General features: G+C 40.0%; 1 protein-coding gene across 10 annotated transcripts in view; it reads left to right on the forward strand.

Annotated features, from left to right (window-relative positions):
- The window catches only part of CIT (citron rho-interacting serine/threonine kinase), a 111,420-nt gene that overhangs the window by 18,462 nt on the left and 77,366 nt on the right, over window positions 1–15,592 (forward strand). For 8 of the 10 annotated variants that reach the window (XM_030582981.1, XM_030582984.1, XM_030582983.1 and 5 more), the window contains exons 10-12: window positions 5,306–5,486; window positions 13,550–13,655; window positions 14,510–14,653. In XM_030582981.1, coding sequence (XP_030438841.1) covers window positions 5,306–5,486; window positions 13,550–13,655; window positions 14,510–14,653 — 431 coding nt within the window. Of the gene's footprint in view, window positions 1–4,130; window positions 4,250–5,201; window positions 5,487–13,549; window positions 13,656–14,509; window positions 14,654–15,592 lie in introns of those variants that run through there. The other 2 variants (XM_030582990.1, XM_030582989.1) reach the window with 2 other exon arrangements.

Raw genomic sequence — 15,592 nt, forward strand, 5'->3', positions numbered from 1 at the left:
AATTTTTTTGAGAAATGGGGTCTCAGGAACAGTTTGCCAGTATAAGTGACTCCAAATCATGCATCCTTACAATATGATAGTCTGTTCTGCAAGACGTACATTGTGGGAATGTTTCCCACAAATTAAATCTGGATAGCTGAATGTCAGGAACTTGTCAAACTTGTAAGGCTTTTAAAGTTCACTTCAGATATTCCAGAATTGAGATCATCTCATGTTTGAGCTCTCATATCTCCCAAATGCCTTATTGACAACTTTCCAGAAAAAACTGATCATTGTCCTAAAATATTTTAATTTTTTTAGGTTGGATGAAGTTATACAAGAGGGTCAAAAAAGGACCAGTTTCTGCTTTCATCAGGGAGAGATTATCCTGTCTGTTTAAACGGTTGAGAAAAGAGAGGTTCTTAAATTTAATACTTGGGCAGAAATGAACTGTGATTGAGATCTGAGTTCTTCCCATATGTGTGGGCTCTGCACACTAGTTCATGCTGCCAGGCATACAACCCCACATGGTTTGTAATTGCAGTTGTGTACACAGATGTGTCCTCCAGAAAAATGGTGTCTCTTAGAGGCAATTTCACAAGGGTCCATAAGAATTTAGCTCATGGAATGCCTGATTGCTGTCTGCATCCCTTTTCTGCATGGTCTCCCAGATAAAAGATAGCTTTTTCACATCTAAAAGCAGACAGACCTTGCTGAAATGTTTCTAGCATGGCATAAGTTAGTATGACCTGAACCATTCTATTTGTCGTCTGCTGTACTGATGAGGGAGAAAAAGCTTGTGTGTGAATATTTTAGAATGGGCTTAAGGAAAAATTAGGGCTTTTTGCCATCTACTGTAGTGTCTTGTATCTTATAAATTCACTCACTTTTTTGGCACATGGCACGTAGTTCTCAAATTACTTATTTGCATTGTTTTTATATTGTGATAACTATTACATTTTGTATTTTTTTTCACTAAGATATTGTTGGTCTTGAGTAATAAAAAATACATGGTTTGTTTTTTCTTTTCATTAATCACCAGTTTGGTAGGCAGTAACTGAAGCCAACACAAATTTGGAGGGACACTGCTGTTAACTGAAATAAGAATATATCTTGGGAAGATAATTGCCTTCAAACAATGGAAAGGATTCTAAAGTAGCATCTTGTACAGTTAGTGAATATTGTTTATAGCTGGGATAGGCCTATTGTATATTATAACCTTTTGTAGTTAGGCGTTTCTAGATCAAATATTCTTAAAGATATAATTCAGAGCTGATGCTGTCCTTCGGGTTTTTCATAAATATTACTGAAAGCACAAGATACTAATGCTCAATCTACTTGCCATTGGAAAGGCAGTATACATTTTTGACACCGGGAAGAACAGATTATATTATAAAACAAGACAAGATACATTTCTTTTCTGTAGTTCCTCCAAATCCCCTAGTCCAGTAAGGTCTGTCTTTGACCTAGAAGAGGGGAATCCCAGGGAAATGCAGTATCCAATCTCTAAAGTTACATGGAAATAATTTGAAATGATGGAGTTGATTGTATTATGCCTTGAACTAGCATAAATGCACATATTAACACAGTTCAAAACCTGTTTTTCATTTAGTGTAATCATAAAGATGGTGATAAACTGAGTAATTACTGCAGTGCTATTTTTTTAATTTATCAGCATATGACACCCCCTTACCTCCAGAAGTAATTCTTTAGAACAGGTGGATGAGGGTTATATACTTCCTCCATAAGAGGGGTATCTGAGTAAGCAATTGATTCTTACGTAATGTGCAGTTCTTTAGAAGGCATTTAAATAATGACCGCATGTGCTGTTTACTTGCAACATATTACAGGCAGAAAATGATCCATGTGTCAATCAGTTTTTATAAGATTAAAGTTTCAGGATTAGAATATCCTGTTTGTAGCATAGTTTTGTTTCTTTTTGAATAAACCTGGAAAGGGAAAAAATATGAATCTCCTGAACAAATCTTTAGTTTTGCCAGATACAATGGCATGTATTTGCTATTCAGTTCCCAGAGTCTTACTATGACCTCTTTTAAGCGTTCTTTTTTTTAAAGAAGCACTTGAGAATAGCCTCAATATGAACACACTTACACCTTTGTATTTGCTAGTCTTCATCTTGTTATTTTGAGGATACCATAATTATAAAGGAATGAGAATTCTTTGGTTTTAAACAAGAAATAATTGGCCAGTTCTAGTTACCCAAGGACCTTTTCATAGACATGCATTTAAACCTTGTTAACCAACCAAATTGCTCTCTTTTCTCAGCCTGTTATATAAGCCGCACCAATTATTTTACAGGCAGTTTCAAGAGACAAGCAGGGGAATGCCTTAATCTCAGGAATAAAGGGATCTAAAGACATTACCAAGTAATTATCAAAAGCAGCCAAGCAAAGTGGATCTAGCATATCTCTTTCCAGGTGTGTCCCTTCTCCCTCCTGTGAGTCTCTTCTCATCCAAAGTGGTCTGAAACCTGCCTCTGAAGAAATTCATTTTCCCCTTTCAGTCACTGTCAGCAGTTCTGATCCACTTGCAGCCAGAGGTGTGTTTATTGACTTTCTTTTTTTCCTTGCCATTGTTTCTTGATAGCAATATGGTAACAAGGTTAGAAAGAAGAGCTTCTCAACTGTGTTAGGTTGGTAATAGCTCTTCTCACGTGAATGCCTCTTCAGGAGATGCAAAGCAAAGGGCAAATTCAGGTTTCTTCCCTTTCAGCTAGCTTTCTCTGTGTCTCTCTCCTTTTGTGCAGAGCTTTTATTAAACATCAGAAGAAATTGTAGTAGAAAATGTAATATTAAAATTAGCTTTCTCTTTCTAAAAGTCCTATTTACTTTCCATCTTTAGCTTTCTTCAGCCATATGAAGATGTTGCTATTGGGGGTATCGTGATGTATCTTGTGCCTCCTTGCCTCTGTTGTTGTTCCATTGAGTGCTATTTATCTTTTATCTCTTTACTTATTTTAAGCATATTTAAATTAGCTCTACCACTGTAGTCTGAATGGAGACTTTTAGAAGATACTTGTTAATGGTGAGAGGAAAGTTTCTTGCCTTTAATTGTAGTTGCCTGAGAATGGTTCCTCTGTAGATTCCCACTACTTTCTGATGAAAGGTGAGATTCAATCTCTCTCTTTATTTCTAGCTTGAACAAATCTGTTAAATATTAAATGATACGGTCTTATATAGAGTTATAATATATACCTTCCTTTTCTGTTAAGGTATATTTTTGGCTACTCTTACAAGAAGGGTTCTAGACTTTACCATATCAATTCGATAGTCTTCTCCTTCCTATATTGCTCTGTCTCATCAGTCCAATCTCTCTTTAAATCTTAGATGGGGGCAGGGGGGATAAACCAGTTAAAGGTGCCCATAGGCCTTTTCATTCTGAATGCTGAAAATAAAATGTATTACCTATATTTCTTCCCTTTACTACTCTTTAATTCTTTACTTTGCAAAGCATTTTGGGATGCCATTTGTATGAAAAATGTTATAGCTAATGAAGTTGTATTGTAATCTTTTGCTCCTGTGTTTGTGTGAGAGCGCTAGACAGAAGAGCTATAACTGGATGTCATATTAAGAGAATTCACTCTGTAATACAGATCCCATCCTATTAAACATTTGCAATTTTTTTAAACCAATGAAGTATCAGAACCTATTTGTTTGATATTGACAAAGATGATTTGAATGCTGTCCTGTTTGAGATGTAATATAATTTCCTTATTAAGGCATATTTTAATCTTTGAGTTTTTCATTCATCCTACTCCAATGTTCTTAAAACTGTGGTATGTGAGCAGTATCTTCCCAGCTTGGTGGACCTTCCTTTCTGTTCACTATTTGAAAGCTGTGTCAGCATGGCTCCCTGGAGAGCCACTATTGGGGAAGCATGCATGTATTGTTGCAATTTACTGATTTAAACAGGCAGATTTTTGCTTGTGAATGCTGGTCTAGTGGTCGCTTGGTGTTGGTCTGCTGTTAACTTATACACAAATTAGCGTAGAAAATTAAGAGTTAAAAATTGAGCTGTGAAAGGATTTGGCAACCTAGAGGGAGCTAGCAAGCTCCAGCAGTGACTCATTCTGCTTGTGTCAGTCAGATAAGCATCAGCATCTGTCACGAATGCAGGCAGGTAGGGTTAAACTTAGAGCATGCATAAAGTGAGGAGCAGGGAGCCTGCACTGCAGGGGCTGTAATGTTTGTTCCCGGTTCTTCAATTCTCATCAGCCCTTCAGCTACAGGAGAGCTATACTGGATCCATGGTAACGGTTTTAGCACACAACACTTCCATCAGTTTGTAACAATGGGCTGTGTTCTAGCTGCGGACTGAAGAGCTGTCTGCTTCATAGAGCAAAAAAGAGCTTATTAGATTTGCAGGGAGTGAAGACCTGAATGATGAAATTTAAAAAAAAAAAAAATCTTGGGAGGAAACATGCTTTTATGAGGTAGGAATTGCACAGCAAGCTTTTACATTCATTCTTTTCACACATGCAGCCAAACCAGCAGGGATCTGGGGTGCTGCACATCATTTAAAAGAACTTATCCTTTTGTTTTGTTGTGTTAATTAAACTGCAGCAAATGTTAGAAGATGGGCTGAAATTAAACAACTGGTTAACAAGTTAAGATATTTTGATATAAAAATTAGAGTAAGAAATAGATTATAATTCCTGCCATTGATACCTCTATTCAGATTGTATTGGAGCCAGACTGCAGTGGTGTCCCACCAAGAGTTCCAAATCCTAAGCAAGCTGTCATGGGGAAGCAAATCTTTATTTCTTTTTCTCCCTTCTCCAAGAGCTATCTGGGTTTAGTAGCTGCAGCATGTTGAAATCTTCCAGGAACAAGATACGTTTACTGATGGTAACAAGAACCAGAAATCTGGACTGGGGAGGCTGCTGGTAGAGGTGATAGGCAGAAATTAGTCCTTAGCTGGCTAGCAAGGTAGCTGACTCTATTCTCATGAAGTAGTTTACTCCACTGATTCGGTGGCTTAGAGACATCTTTGTTTTTCTAGAAAAATCAGGAAGAAATAACCTGTAAATATGAGACCAAAGCTTTTCTTAGCCTGGTGCCTTTGACTCAAAATACCAGTTTAACCAGCATGGGAGACACTGTGCCTGCAGAATGGTAGCCATGTTGCTAGCTGAAGGGTTAATCTCTTGTTGCTGTAATACGATTTGAGAGCAGCAGCTCAGTCTGCTTGTGTTAGCAAGATTAAAAGCAGGAGCTGCAGTGCCATTGCAAGCATTGAATGAATGGGACCGTTGCAGAGAAAACTGTAGCTGAAATTTGTCTTTTCTCCTTGTTTTTTCCAACAGCTCCTCCCCCCTTCGTTCCTACCCTCAGGTCTGATGATGACACCTCAAATTTTGATGAACCAGAGAAGAATTCGCGGGTTTTATCCTCTCCGCGGCAGTTGAACCCAGCCGGCTTCTCGGGTGAAGATTTGCCGTTTGTGGGGTTTTCCTTCATCAAGGCTCTGGGGATCCTCAGATCTGAGTAAGTGGGAATTACTGTCTAAGTGAACAGGATCAGTACAAGAAAATCAGGGCTTGTACTGGGGAGGGGATGGGGGAGGGGGAAAGCTGGTTTTAACTGGCCTGCGCTCTGCTTTAGGGAAGTTGACAGCTTTAGGCTTTATCTGTTGCTGCTGTGATTTTGTATATTTAATAATGTTCGCTGGTTTTGTGTGGAAAATAAGGCTGGTTCTGAAACTGACATTGCTAAAATTATGATTTGGTTACTTTGCATTAGTTTTGTTTGCTGTTCCCTGGAGAGGAGTGGGCAGTTTGATTTCTGTTTTTTCTGGTCTCTGGAAGAAGGAAAATTCTATGGAGTTCAGAGGCTGAAGTAGGGGTATGTTCTATTAGGTCAGAAATGCAGAGACTGGTTGTCACAAAACTAGGGGTGGGAGTGAGGCTGAATCAGAGATTCACAGAGCTGGAGAGCCACTAATCGAGAAGTGTGTGTTGATGGGTCAGTGAACCAGAGATAGAGCTTCACTGAGCTGGCAGTGTGTACTGCTCGGTCAAGTTAAACACTGAGACTAGGCATGGCTGTATTTTGGATGTAGTATGGGGTCAGAGAGCCACAAGCAGTGCAGGGAGGGGGTGAGGAACTGAGATCCATAAAAATTGGTCGTCATTTGGGAAGGAATTAGGATTTCAGAGAGAGAACTGAGACAGGAAAAGCAAGAATGTAAATGGCATGGTGTAAACCTCTTTGACCTGGTGAGTCCTTGGTTCCTGGTGTTAGAGCTAATGAGAAAAGCATTAGTGCAGCACATCAAATTGAGGAATCCTTATTCCAGTACCAGAAGGTGACTCAGAAATGCAATTCCTTTAGCTGACTTGTTGACTCAACATGCTAAGGTGTACTGTCTTTTAGTTTCAACCGTTTTCTTTCATCACTGAGTTAATCCCCATCAGGGACTTGAACCAGCTTTCATGTCTTTGTCATATTGGCTTTGATAGTTGCTTTTGGTGCTGAGTAAGTTGCTCGAGAGAGAAATGTGGAACCAAATTTTGTGGTATTCTTGGCTGTTGCCCATATTTTGAGTCAAGGTTATATGATGTATAGGTTGGTGTTCAGAAGGGGAGACTGACTGTCTTTAGTGACTGTCCCTCCTCACAGGTGTTGCCTTCATGGTCGGGAGGGAGGAGGAGGATATAATAATGGTTGAAAGATGAGATGTTGGCTTTTAGTGAGATGTCAGTGGGAGTCAGATGTCAGTTGGTAAATGTCAACTGTGGATACTTGGGGTTAAAATCTACCTTTAATTATAAGTGAAATGACTTACGGTGTCATCCTACTCCCTAGTGGACTCTTCTCCACATAACAAAACCAGAATGCCATTTGTGTAACTGTCAGTAGAGACTCAGAACTTGATCTTGGTGTATTGCTAGAACTCTGTATGTATTGGGATCCTGGTACTAGAAGTGTGGAGAGGGTTTGTGGTTAAGTTTCAGGTCCACTGGCATATCTGTGTGATATTGGTAAAAGGCTGATCATATAAGGGTGTTGCAGGTTGATATAGGTGTGCATTGTCAAAGCTATGTTGGAACTGGTTAGTGGGAGGCGGTGCATATAACAGTTAAGGATCACTGTTGAAGTTTTGTTTGGGTTCTAGTAGTAGAATAGTGAGGATACAGCAAAAGAGAGTCAAGATTAATATGCATTGGAGGTATTATGGGTAAAGTTGTATAGAACTGCCTAATACAGCCTGTTCTCCTGTATGTTGATGCACAGAATTGGTCATATATTAGGTTCCTTTGGAAGAAAGGGATTATAAGAAGATTCTGCTTATATTATAGGCTGAACTTTATATTAGAACTAGATTTTCATAAACTCATTCCTGGATTTACTTTTGGGAGTAAAGAACTGCATTTTGTTTTGAGGAGCAGCTGCTAAATTTTGCAAGGAATCAAGGGAGATTAGGATACATCAGTATTTAAACTTGTGTTGAACTAGTGCAGTGGCTAGTGATCTCCTCAACCCCACTGCTAGGTTGGGGAACGAGGAAGATTTCTTTATAATTTATGAAGTGTCCACTGTGTGCTAGGTACTTTATTGAACAAATAAGACACATTACCTGCCCTGGGAAGCAGGAGGCAGTGAATGAGAACAACAAACAGAAGGTAAGGCTTAAAGAATCATTTGTGTACTTTGCTAGTAGTAAGTGGGGCACTTTCTCTAACAAGTGAGAGTTATTAACTCATCAGAGCAGAATTTAAACTGTCATTTAAAAATGAGTTATAATTCTTATGGTTGCTAAGTGATGCTGGGCTGGTTTCCTGTGTTTGCAGACTGATAGCTCTAGTGCCTTTCTTGCTTCCCACAGTTTTGTGCAGCAACAGCAGTAGATTGTAGTTAACAAGGTCCCTGTTACTTTCACTACATCTGGGATGTATCAGGTTAGGTATTTCCAATAGACGTAGGGAAATATTAATGCCATTGTACAAGGCACTTGTAAGACCTCATCTGAAATACTGTGTACTGATCTGGTCACTCATGTTCGAGACAGATGAATTCAGATTGGAATGGGTGCATAGAAGGACTGCTAGGATGGTTAGGAAAATGGAGAGCTGGTCTTATTGGAGGAAACTAAAAGAGCTGGGCTTGTTTAGACTAGCAAAATGAAGGCTGAGAGGGGATATGTTTGCTCTCTGTAAATACATTTGGGAGGTAAATGCCAGGCAGGGAGTAGAGCTATTTAAGCCGAAGGACACAAGAACAAACGTGTATAAACCCACCATGGATAAATTTAGGCTGGCAATTTAGAAGAAAGTTTCTAAACATCAGAGGAGAGATTCTGGCACACCTTTCCAATAGGAATAGCTAGTTCATAAACTTATCATGCTCCATATTAGACTAGAATTATATGCTATAGTAGGGACTGGGTTTGATGACCCAGGAGATCCCTTCCAGTCCTATGTTCCAGTCAGAATCTAGTGGGCTGTAGCCAAACTGTCAAGAATCATGTTACTTTCACATTGCTGCCGCTGATTGGCAGAACCTTGAGGAGCTACAGCGCAGATAGGCACTTGCATGATTCATGAGTAAGGAGGACTCCCAAAAAAGGATGGAATAGGGGGTAGTGCAGACCTCTCTTCATTCTCTTTTGCCCCAACTCTTACCCTCCTTAAGCCAGTAAGAGACTGGAGAAGTGTGAAGAGGACTGGTTCTTCAAATTTATCAGACACTTACTAGCTAGAGGTAAGGGTGATACAAAATGAGGAATTCTCATGTTTGGTGCAGGTAAGCATCTTCTAAGCATCTTCCCCCTCCCCAGCAACTGAGGTTGGGAGAGGGGCTGACCTTATCACCAGTATGTTACCCCAGACTTTGCTGGTGAGGATTTCTTCCTCTTTTATTTTTCGTATTGACCTCTCTGGATGGTAAGTTTAATCTAACAGCTGGTAGGTTTCTGTTCCAGCCCTTGGAAAGGGAGAAAAGAGGAAAGGGAGAACAAGGTTTCAGTAATAATTTGCTGTTTCAGTTCATTGCTTTCACATCTTAATGGTATCATTGTTTGGTTTTTGCTGTGTTTTAGGATGGAGGAGGCATTTGAGAGGGAACAGAAAATGGAAAGGCTGGAGGAGTGGAAGGGTAGAGATGGAAATGAAGTTAGAGAATAGAGCATGAGTAAGGATATGATTTGGTCACGGATTCCGTGACTTTAATTGATTTCCCTGACTACTTCAGCTTCAGCCCCGTGCATGGCAGGACTTGGGCTTCTGTGATGTATTGTTTATCTCCTGTGTCCTGTCCATGAATTTTACTAAAAATACCTGTGACACAATCTTAGCCTTAAGCATGAGGCATAGGAAGGGGGAGTATGGATATGTGCAGGGGTCAGGATTAGGACAGATGGTACCAGCAGCTATGAGAAGGAAGAGGCAAAGGTGAGTTTGAGGCTCATGAGATTGGGATAAAAAGATGAAGTAAGAAGATGCAGTGCATGATAGAGGATGGGCTGTGAACTTGCCATTCCCTTTTGGTTAAGCTCTAGCTTTTTCTGTAGCGATTGTTACTTGAAAAGATTAGGACAGGAGGAGCCCTCTGATATCCAGCACTTCTGCACCATTCCCTACAGTCCTTCTGGGAGAGGCTCTGGCTCTATCCATGAATTACTAGGTAATCAGCATTAAGCCAATTAATTTAAATGATAACTCAAGGAGGTAATTTTCCTCTTGAAAATAGATTAGCACAGCTAGTGTGGTTAGCGTTTTCTACTGTAGATTTGACCAAGACTTGAGCTTTTTTATATTCCTCTTCATTCCTGTGTTTTATTTACATAAGTCGATTCCCTTTTGTTCTTGTTAATTTCTTCACACCTTAGAGGAAATTTCAGACACTGTTGTGCTGAGATAAATGACTCTTAGTTTAATGCATTGGTTCCCAAACTTGTTCCGCTGCTTATGCAGGGAAAGCCCCTGGCAGTCCAGGCTGGTTTGTTTACCTGCTGCATCCGCAGGTTCGGCTGATCGAGGCTCCCACTGGCCGTGGTTTGCTGCTCCAGGCCAATGGGAGCCGCTGGAAGCGGTGGCCAGTATATCTCTCAGCCTGGGCCACTTCTAGCAGTTCCTATTGGCCTGGGAACATGGATGCGGCAAGTACACAAACCAGCCCGGCCCATCAGGGGCTTTCCCTGCACAAGTAACGGAACAAGTTTGGGAACCCCTGGTTTAATGGTTAATTTAATTAAATATTCTGAAATGGTACCAGTTGAGTGATATGTTTGCATGGTAGCTTTTGCTGTCAGATTGGATGTGTTTAACTTCTGAGATAACTCTGAGTGAGGGGGTATGTAACAATGACACTACAGCACACATCTCACATCTTGTCATAAAATCCTTTGGGAGTTTGGATCTCCGTGATTAGGCTTCTGTTAGATTTTAAGCATCCCATTTCTCTTGATTACTCTCTCTCTTCTTGAGACTTGAAAAAGTGGTCGAGGTACTTATGAAGCAGTCTTAATAGAGTTTGCATGAAAGGAGGAGTTAGCTGAAGTGGACATGCCGAACTCTTATGTGTGCCTAATGCAAATCCAGTATATGGAGACCAGCTTGCTTTGGGGTTGAGATGTACTGATTTTCATTGTGATAAAAAATTGCCATGTTTAGCGCTCATATTTTTTTAAGGGATTTTTTTAATTTTCAATGGGAGAGAAGGATTGCAGTGTATTTTTTCCCAAACCCCACACATCACACCTAAGAAACAGCTGTCTCTAGAGCCAGTTAATGACATTCCAAACTTTGGCTGGGGGATCATTTAAGAGAAGCAATACACCCCACTCCGTCACCCCACTCCATCCCACACTCCATTGCTGTGTGGTGTGCTTTCTCCCTGGGTCCCATACTGTTGTTCCCCATGTTGCAGTGCAGCTAGATGGTTTAGTTGACTGTCCAGGCAAAATGTTTGAATTGCAAAATAATGTGTACAATATTATGAGCATGCTCCTTAAAAAAACAAAAAACGCACACCAGGATGAAACAGGAACTTTTATAATGAACCAGTGGTGTAAGTGTCCTCTTTTTCTATCAGAACTAGCTAGAATCTGCTGAGCAGTGCCTGTGGTATGAGCAGAAAACTAAAGGGTGATGATGAATGCTGTGGAACTATGATTATTTTTAAAAAATGGCTTTTGCTGAGATAAATTAGAGATCTCGAAAGTTAACATTTCAATATAAAAAAACTTGTCAAAATTATCATTACACATTTGCAGTTATTTTTATATTTATAAGAATTACATTTTGAAGCAGATTTCTTTGCATCTTTTTTAGTTAATGTGATCTTTTAATTTTTATTTATAGGACTGTTTTTTCTCACCTATCCATTTTTAGCCTTGTTTGAATGCCTGTCTGTGATGGGATTTATTAAGTATTTTTCTCTGATGGCTGCTTGTTCTCTGGAGGAGTCTAGTGATGTTTTGATATATTGACTTTTTAAAATGATAATCTGGGGGATAGGATTGATTAGACCAAGTTAACCAATTTGAGTGTTTAACCAGTGCATTCAATTTTAAGATTTATTCTTTAATAAATCATCATTTATATCTTGTCATTTGATATGTGGGTTTCATTCTTCTAATAGGCTTGTTTCTTAGTTTTTTAAAAATAAGATTTCATTATATTAGATATTTCTATGTAGGTTGGGAATTGTGGGCTCTGCTATACTTACATTAATATCAAGATTGCATTCCAAATGGCTTTAGAAGGTGGCACTCATTAAAATCTGTTGTTCCACACATGCTGCTGCAGCACAGTTTTATAAAGTCCATTTCTTTTCATGTGTGTGACTAATACCCTCTGTGTATTTTTGGACTTGGGAGTACATTTTCTCAGAAAATGGTGGTGGTAAAATCAAACTTTCCTTGGTGTAAGAAGAGACAGCGCTGCTGTGTGTGGGTGTGTAGCTGTGTGCAAAGGGCTGCTTGAAGCTCATTTCTCTCCATGGGGATAACTGGCTGCATACCAAAGCTGTGGCCAGTAGAAGCCAGCAAGCAATGTGAGGGCAGACTGCATGTTCTTTTATTAGCACCTTCATTGTACTTTTAAAATCTCAACTTACAATGAGCTCTAGGCTTCTTCTGTTAAAACTGGTTTCCTTATTAACTACTTAACTACCTAGTTGGAATCACATTTTGCTACAGGGAACTGTTTCTGTCGAATGTGATTTTGTTTTTTAATTTTTTTGTATAATTTGAGATCATATTTAAGCAAGTAATAGTTAAAACATCTGGTTTAAGAGTACAAAACACTAACATATGCTCCAAATCACAAATAGTCAGTTCTAATGCTTTTCTAGAATCAGTTTAAGCCATGGGTTCTCAAATATTTTTTTGCTGGGACCCCCTTTGTAAATATTTCAGGTTTTGATGACTGCCCCCCCCAAAAAGTGACACCCCCCCATGCCACCATTACTTCTGCACTGCTGCTGGCAGAGGCTCTGCCTTCAGAGCTGGGTGCCTGGCTCTGAAGGCAGTGCTGTCGCCAGGAGCAGTGCAGAAGTAAAGGTGACATGGTGTGGTATTGCCCCCTTTACTACTTCACTTCTGCTGGCGGCAGCAATGCCTTCAGAGCTGGACGCCCAGCCAATAGCCACCACTTTCTGGCTGCCCAGCTCTGAAAGCAGTGCAGAAGTAAAGGTGGCAATACCATGATCTCCCCTATAATAGGCTTGCAACTCCCTTTGGGATCAAAGCCCCCAGTTTGAGAAGTGCTGGTTTAAACCAACATGAATAGTTAACTTTATGGGGGGTAAAGAGCCCAATCAGAAAGAGTGCTAAAAAAATGTAAATGTGTTCCTCAATTTCCTGCAGTCAAATTTCAATGAATGCTACAGTTAAGCAGATTTTTCTCAGGAGACACAGCTCAGTTTACTGAAACATTCCTAGTCCAGCTCTGCACACACCTTCTCTACTTCATCCACACAGACATGATTACACGGACATGATTAGCCACATTTCTAGAAATGTGGCTAATCATGTCTGTGTGGATGAAATAGAGAAGGTGTGTGCAGAGCTGGACTGGGAATGTTTCAGTAAAATCCTGGGATAGCAGAGAACAAGTTAACGAGCAGGTGCTTCAGCTCACTGTGCTTCAGAGTTTGGCACCTTTGAGTTTCAGTTGCTTTTCTAGTACTGTCTGCTTTTGTTTTTGAAACCTGTTTAACAGTAACAAAATATAACAGGCAATGAATTTTCAGCAAATTATTTAACTTCTTGAGTGGTTAAAACCAATTTGACATTTGGCTTTGTAACACCTGCAGGGAGCATCTAGAAATGCGTTCCGTGGCACCTTATTTGATGTTATGAATTTAAAACTTACTGTGTAAATGAAAGTATTAATCCTGTAACCTGTAGAAGAACTGACGTGGTTACTAATGACACGCAATGTTGATTGACCTAACCTAGTAGCTATTACACTATAAAGTTTGCCTCATCTTTCCGCCTAGTTTAGCCTAGGATAATCACCCAATGATCTGAGCAAAGTTGTTTAAGTGAAGAGTTCTGTACCGTTTTGCCGATATTTATGTATTATTTGGCTTTGTTCTTCTAGGTCCGTTGTCCTGGGGTTGGACTCTCCAGCAAAGATCAGCTCCATGGAAAAGAAACTCCTTCTAAAGAGCAAAGAGCTGCAGGACACCCAGGACAAGTGTCACAAGGTATTTATTTATGTGAGTGGCCTCCCTCATTGCTCCAGGAATCTACAACCAGTATATGCCAAGGGATCTGTCAGATGCTGCTGATCGTCCAGATCTGTGGTGGGCAAAGTTCTTTTCCTTCAGTGAAATGGCTTCCTGATCAGTACAGAAGATGATGAATTTAGGCCATGCCTTTGCTCTAGATATGTTAAACTTAACGAGAGGAGGCTCTGGATTTTAAACAGCCCTTTTCTCACCATGACACAGATGACTGCTTCTTCCAGCATTCAGCATTTACTTCTCATCGGTTGCAGAGTTGCTGCATTTCTGTTCTGAGTGATACAAAGTCTCTCTTCCTAGTCCTTCAGCTTCTACTTGTGTACCTGTTGTCATTTCATTGATTATGGTGAACATCTTTTAACAGTTGCTGTTTCTTAGTAAAGAGAACTCATTGGAGTCTATAAGAACTCAAGTGGTGTTTGAGACTTTTATGAGAGTGCAATTATTTGTCTCCCTGTCTTGGCTGGATTTGACCATTTATTCTTGCAAGGAGATGGGGGAGACCCATCCCCTGGTCCAACATGGATTTGGGATAAAGCTAAAGTGACCCATCTCTGCAAAACCAGAGATGACTGAAGAATGACTGAATATGAACAAGCAGCTTGAATGAATGGGGTGACTTAGACTAACTACCTGTCCTTGTGAAGAACTGTGCATTCCCAGGAGCAGAGACAATGGTATTGGAATTTAAATAGAATTTGGAGAATTATAACTAGGAGTCTCTTAGAGACTGAAATTCATCACATGTGGTGCGTTGAAATTAGCAACTAACAGAGCTTTGGGAATGCTTTTTAACCTTTCAATGTTTGTTGCAGATGGAGCAGGAAATGACGCGATTGCACCGGAGGGTGTCAGAGGTGGAGGCTGTACTTAGTCAAAAGGAGGTGGAACTGAAAGCCTCTGAGACCCAGCGATCCCTCCTGGAGCAGGACCTGGCAACCTACATCACAGAATGCAGTGTGAGCCTTTATCCTAGTCCTTTTCCGTCTGAAGGTGCAATTTCTGATAGTCTTTAGCTTTCTGTTCCATGATGGTCTCAGTGGTGCATATACAGTAAAGAAAGAAGATAATGTGGAAGAGGAATGGTTGTCTATTGAAATCGGAGCATTAAATTGTTTGAAGAGTATTGAAGGCCTGGTAGATACGGGTTTGTTCAAACTTTATTCCTTGGCCCATGTGCTTACAACATCATTCAGTAGTAGTGGTAAAGGAGCTAAAACGGTTGTCTTGCTCACAGAAAACTACACTCTGGTTCTCTTCTTGTCCTAGTAGCAATACTGTACCGCTTTTGGGTTCTGATCTTGATAGACTTCAGAATGAAAGCAAGGTGGGGCCTATTCAATACTTAAAGAAAAACCTCAAAGGACGACAACAAGTGTTTCAGTACATGGTGGTGTTGACTCAATAATGTGACATTCTGAGTTTGTACTGCTCCAGTTCCCCAGCAATGTGTCTGTGGCAAGTGCTGTTTTTCAGATGGGATATAAAAATGAGGCCCTTAAAGATATGTATTTAAGATTCTTTGTCATTTTTACAGTAGGGATGTCTGCCCTGTTGTCTTGGCAAAATTCCAATGAGGATGTTTACACTCTGCCTACTTAAATAGTGCTTATATTTTCAATTGGATTTGGTATTTTGCTGTCCTCCTTCCCCTCTCTCACCAAAACCTAAATCTCTGTCTATGTAGCATGCCAAGACAACACTCTATCAGTGACTGCTTTTCAATGGAGTGTGAAGCATTTCCAATAGAGTGTAACTTCATTTATCTAAATAGAATGGGGAACATGAATTTATCTGGATAAATGGGAGGCTTTCAATGCAATAATGCACAGCAGGAGGTGCATCTGAAGCTGGGTTGAACCATCTGGATATACTATTTCGTGTCGTATAAACAACAT

Source organism: Gopherus evgoodei, chromosome 13 (genome assembly GCF_007399415.2).
Source record: "Gopherus evgoodei ecotype Sinaloan lineage chromosome 13, rGopEvg1_v1.p, whole genome shotgun sequence".
Taxonomy (NCBI): Eukaryota; Metazoa; Chordata; order Testudines; family Testudinidae; genus Gopherus; species Gopherus evgoodei.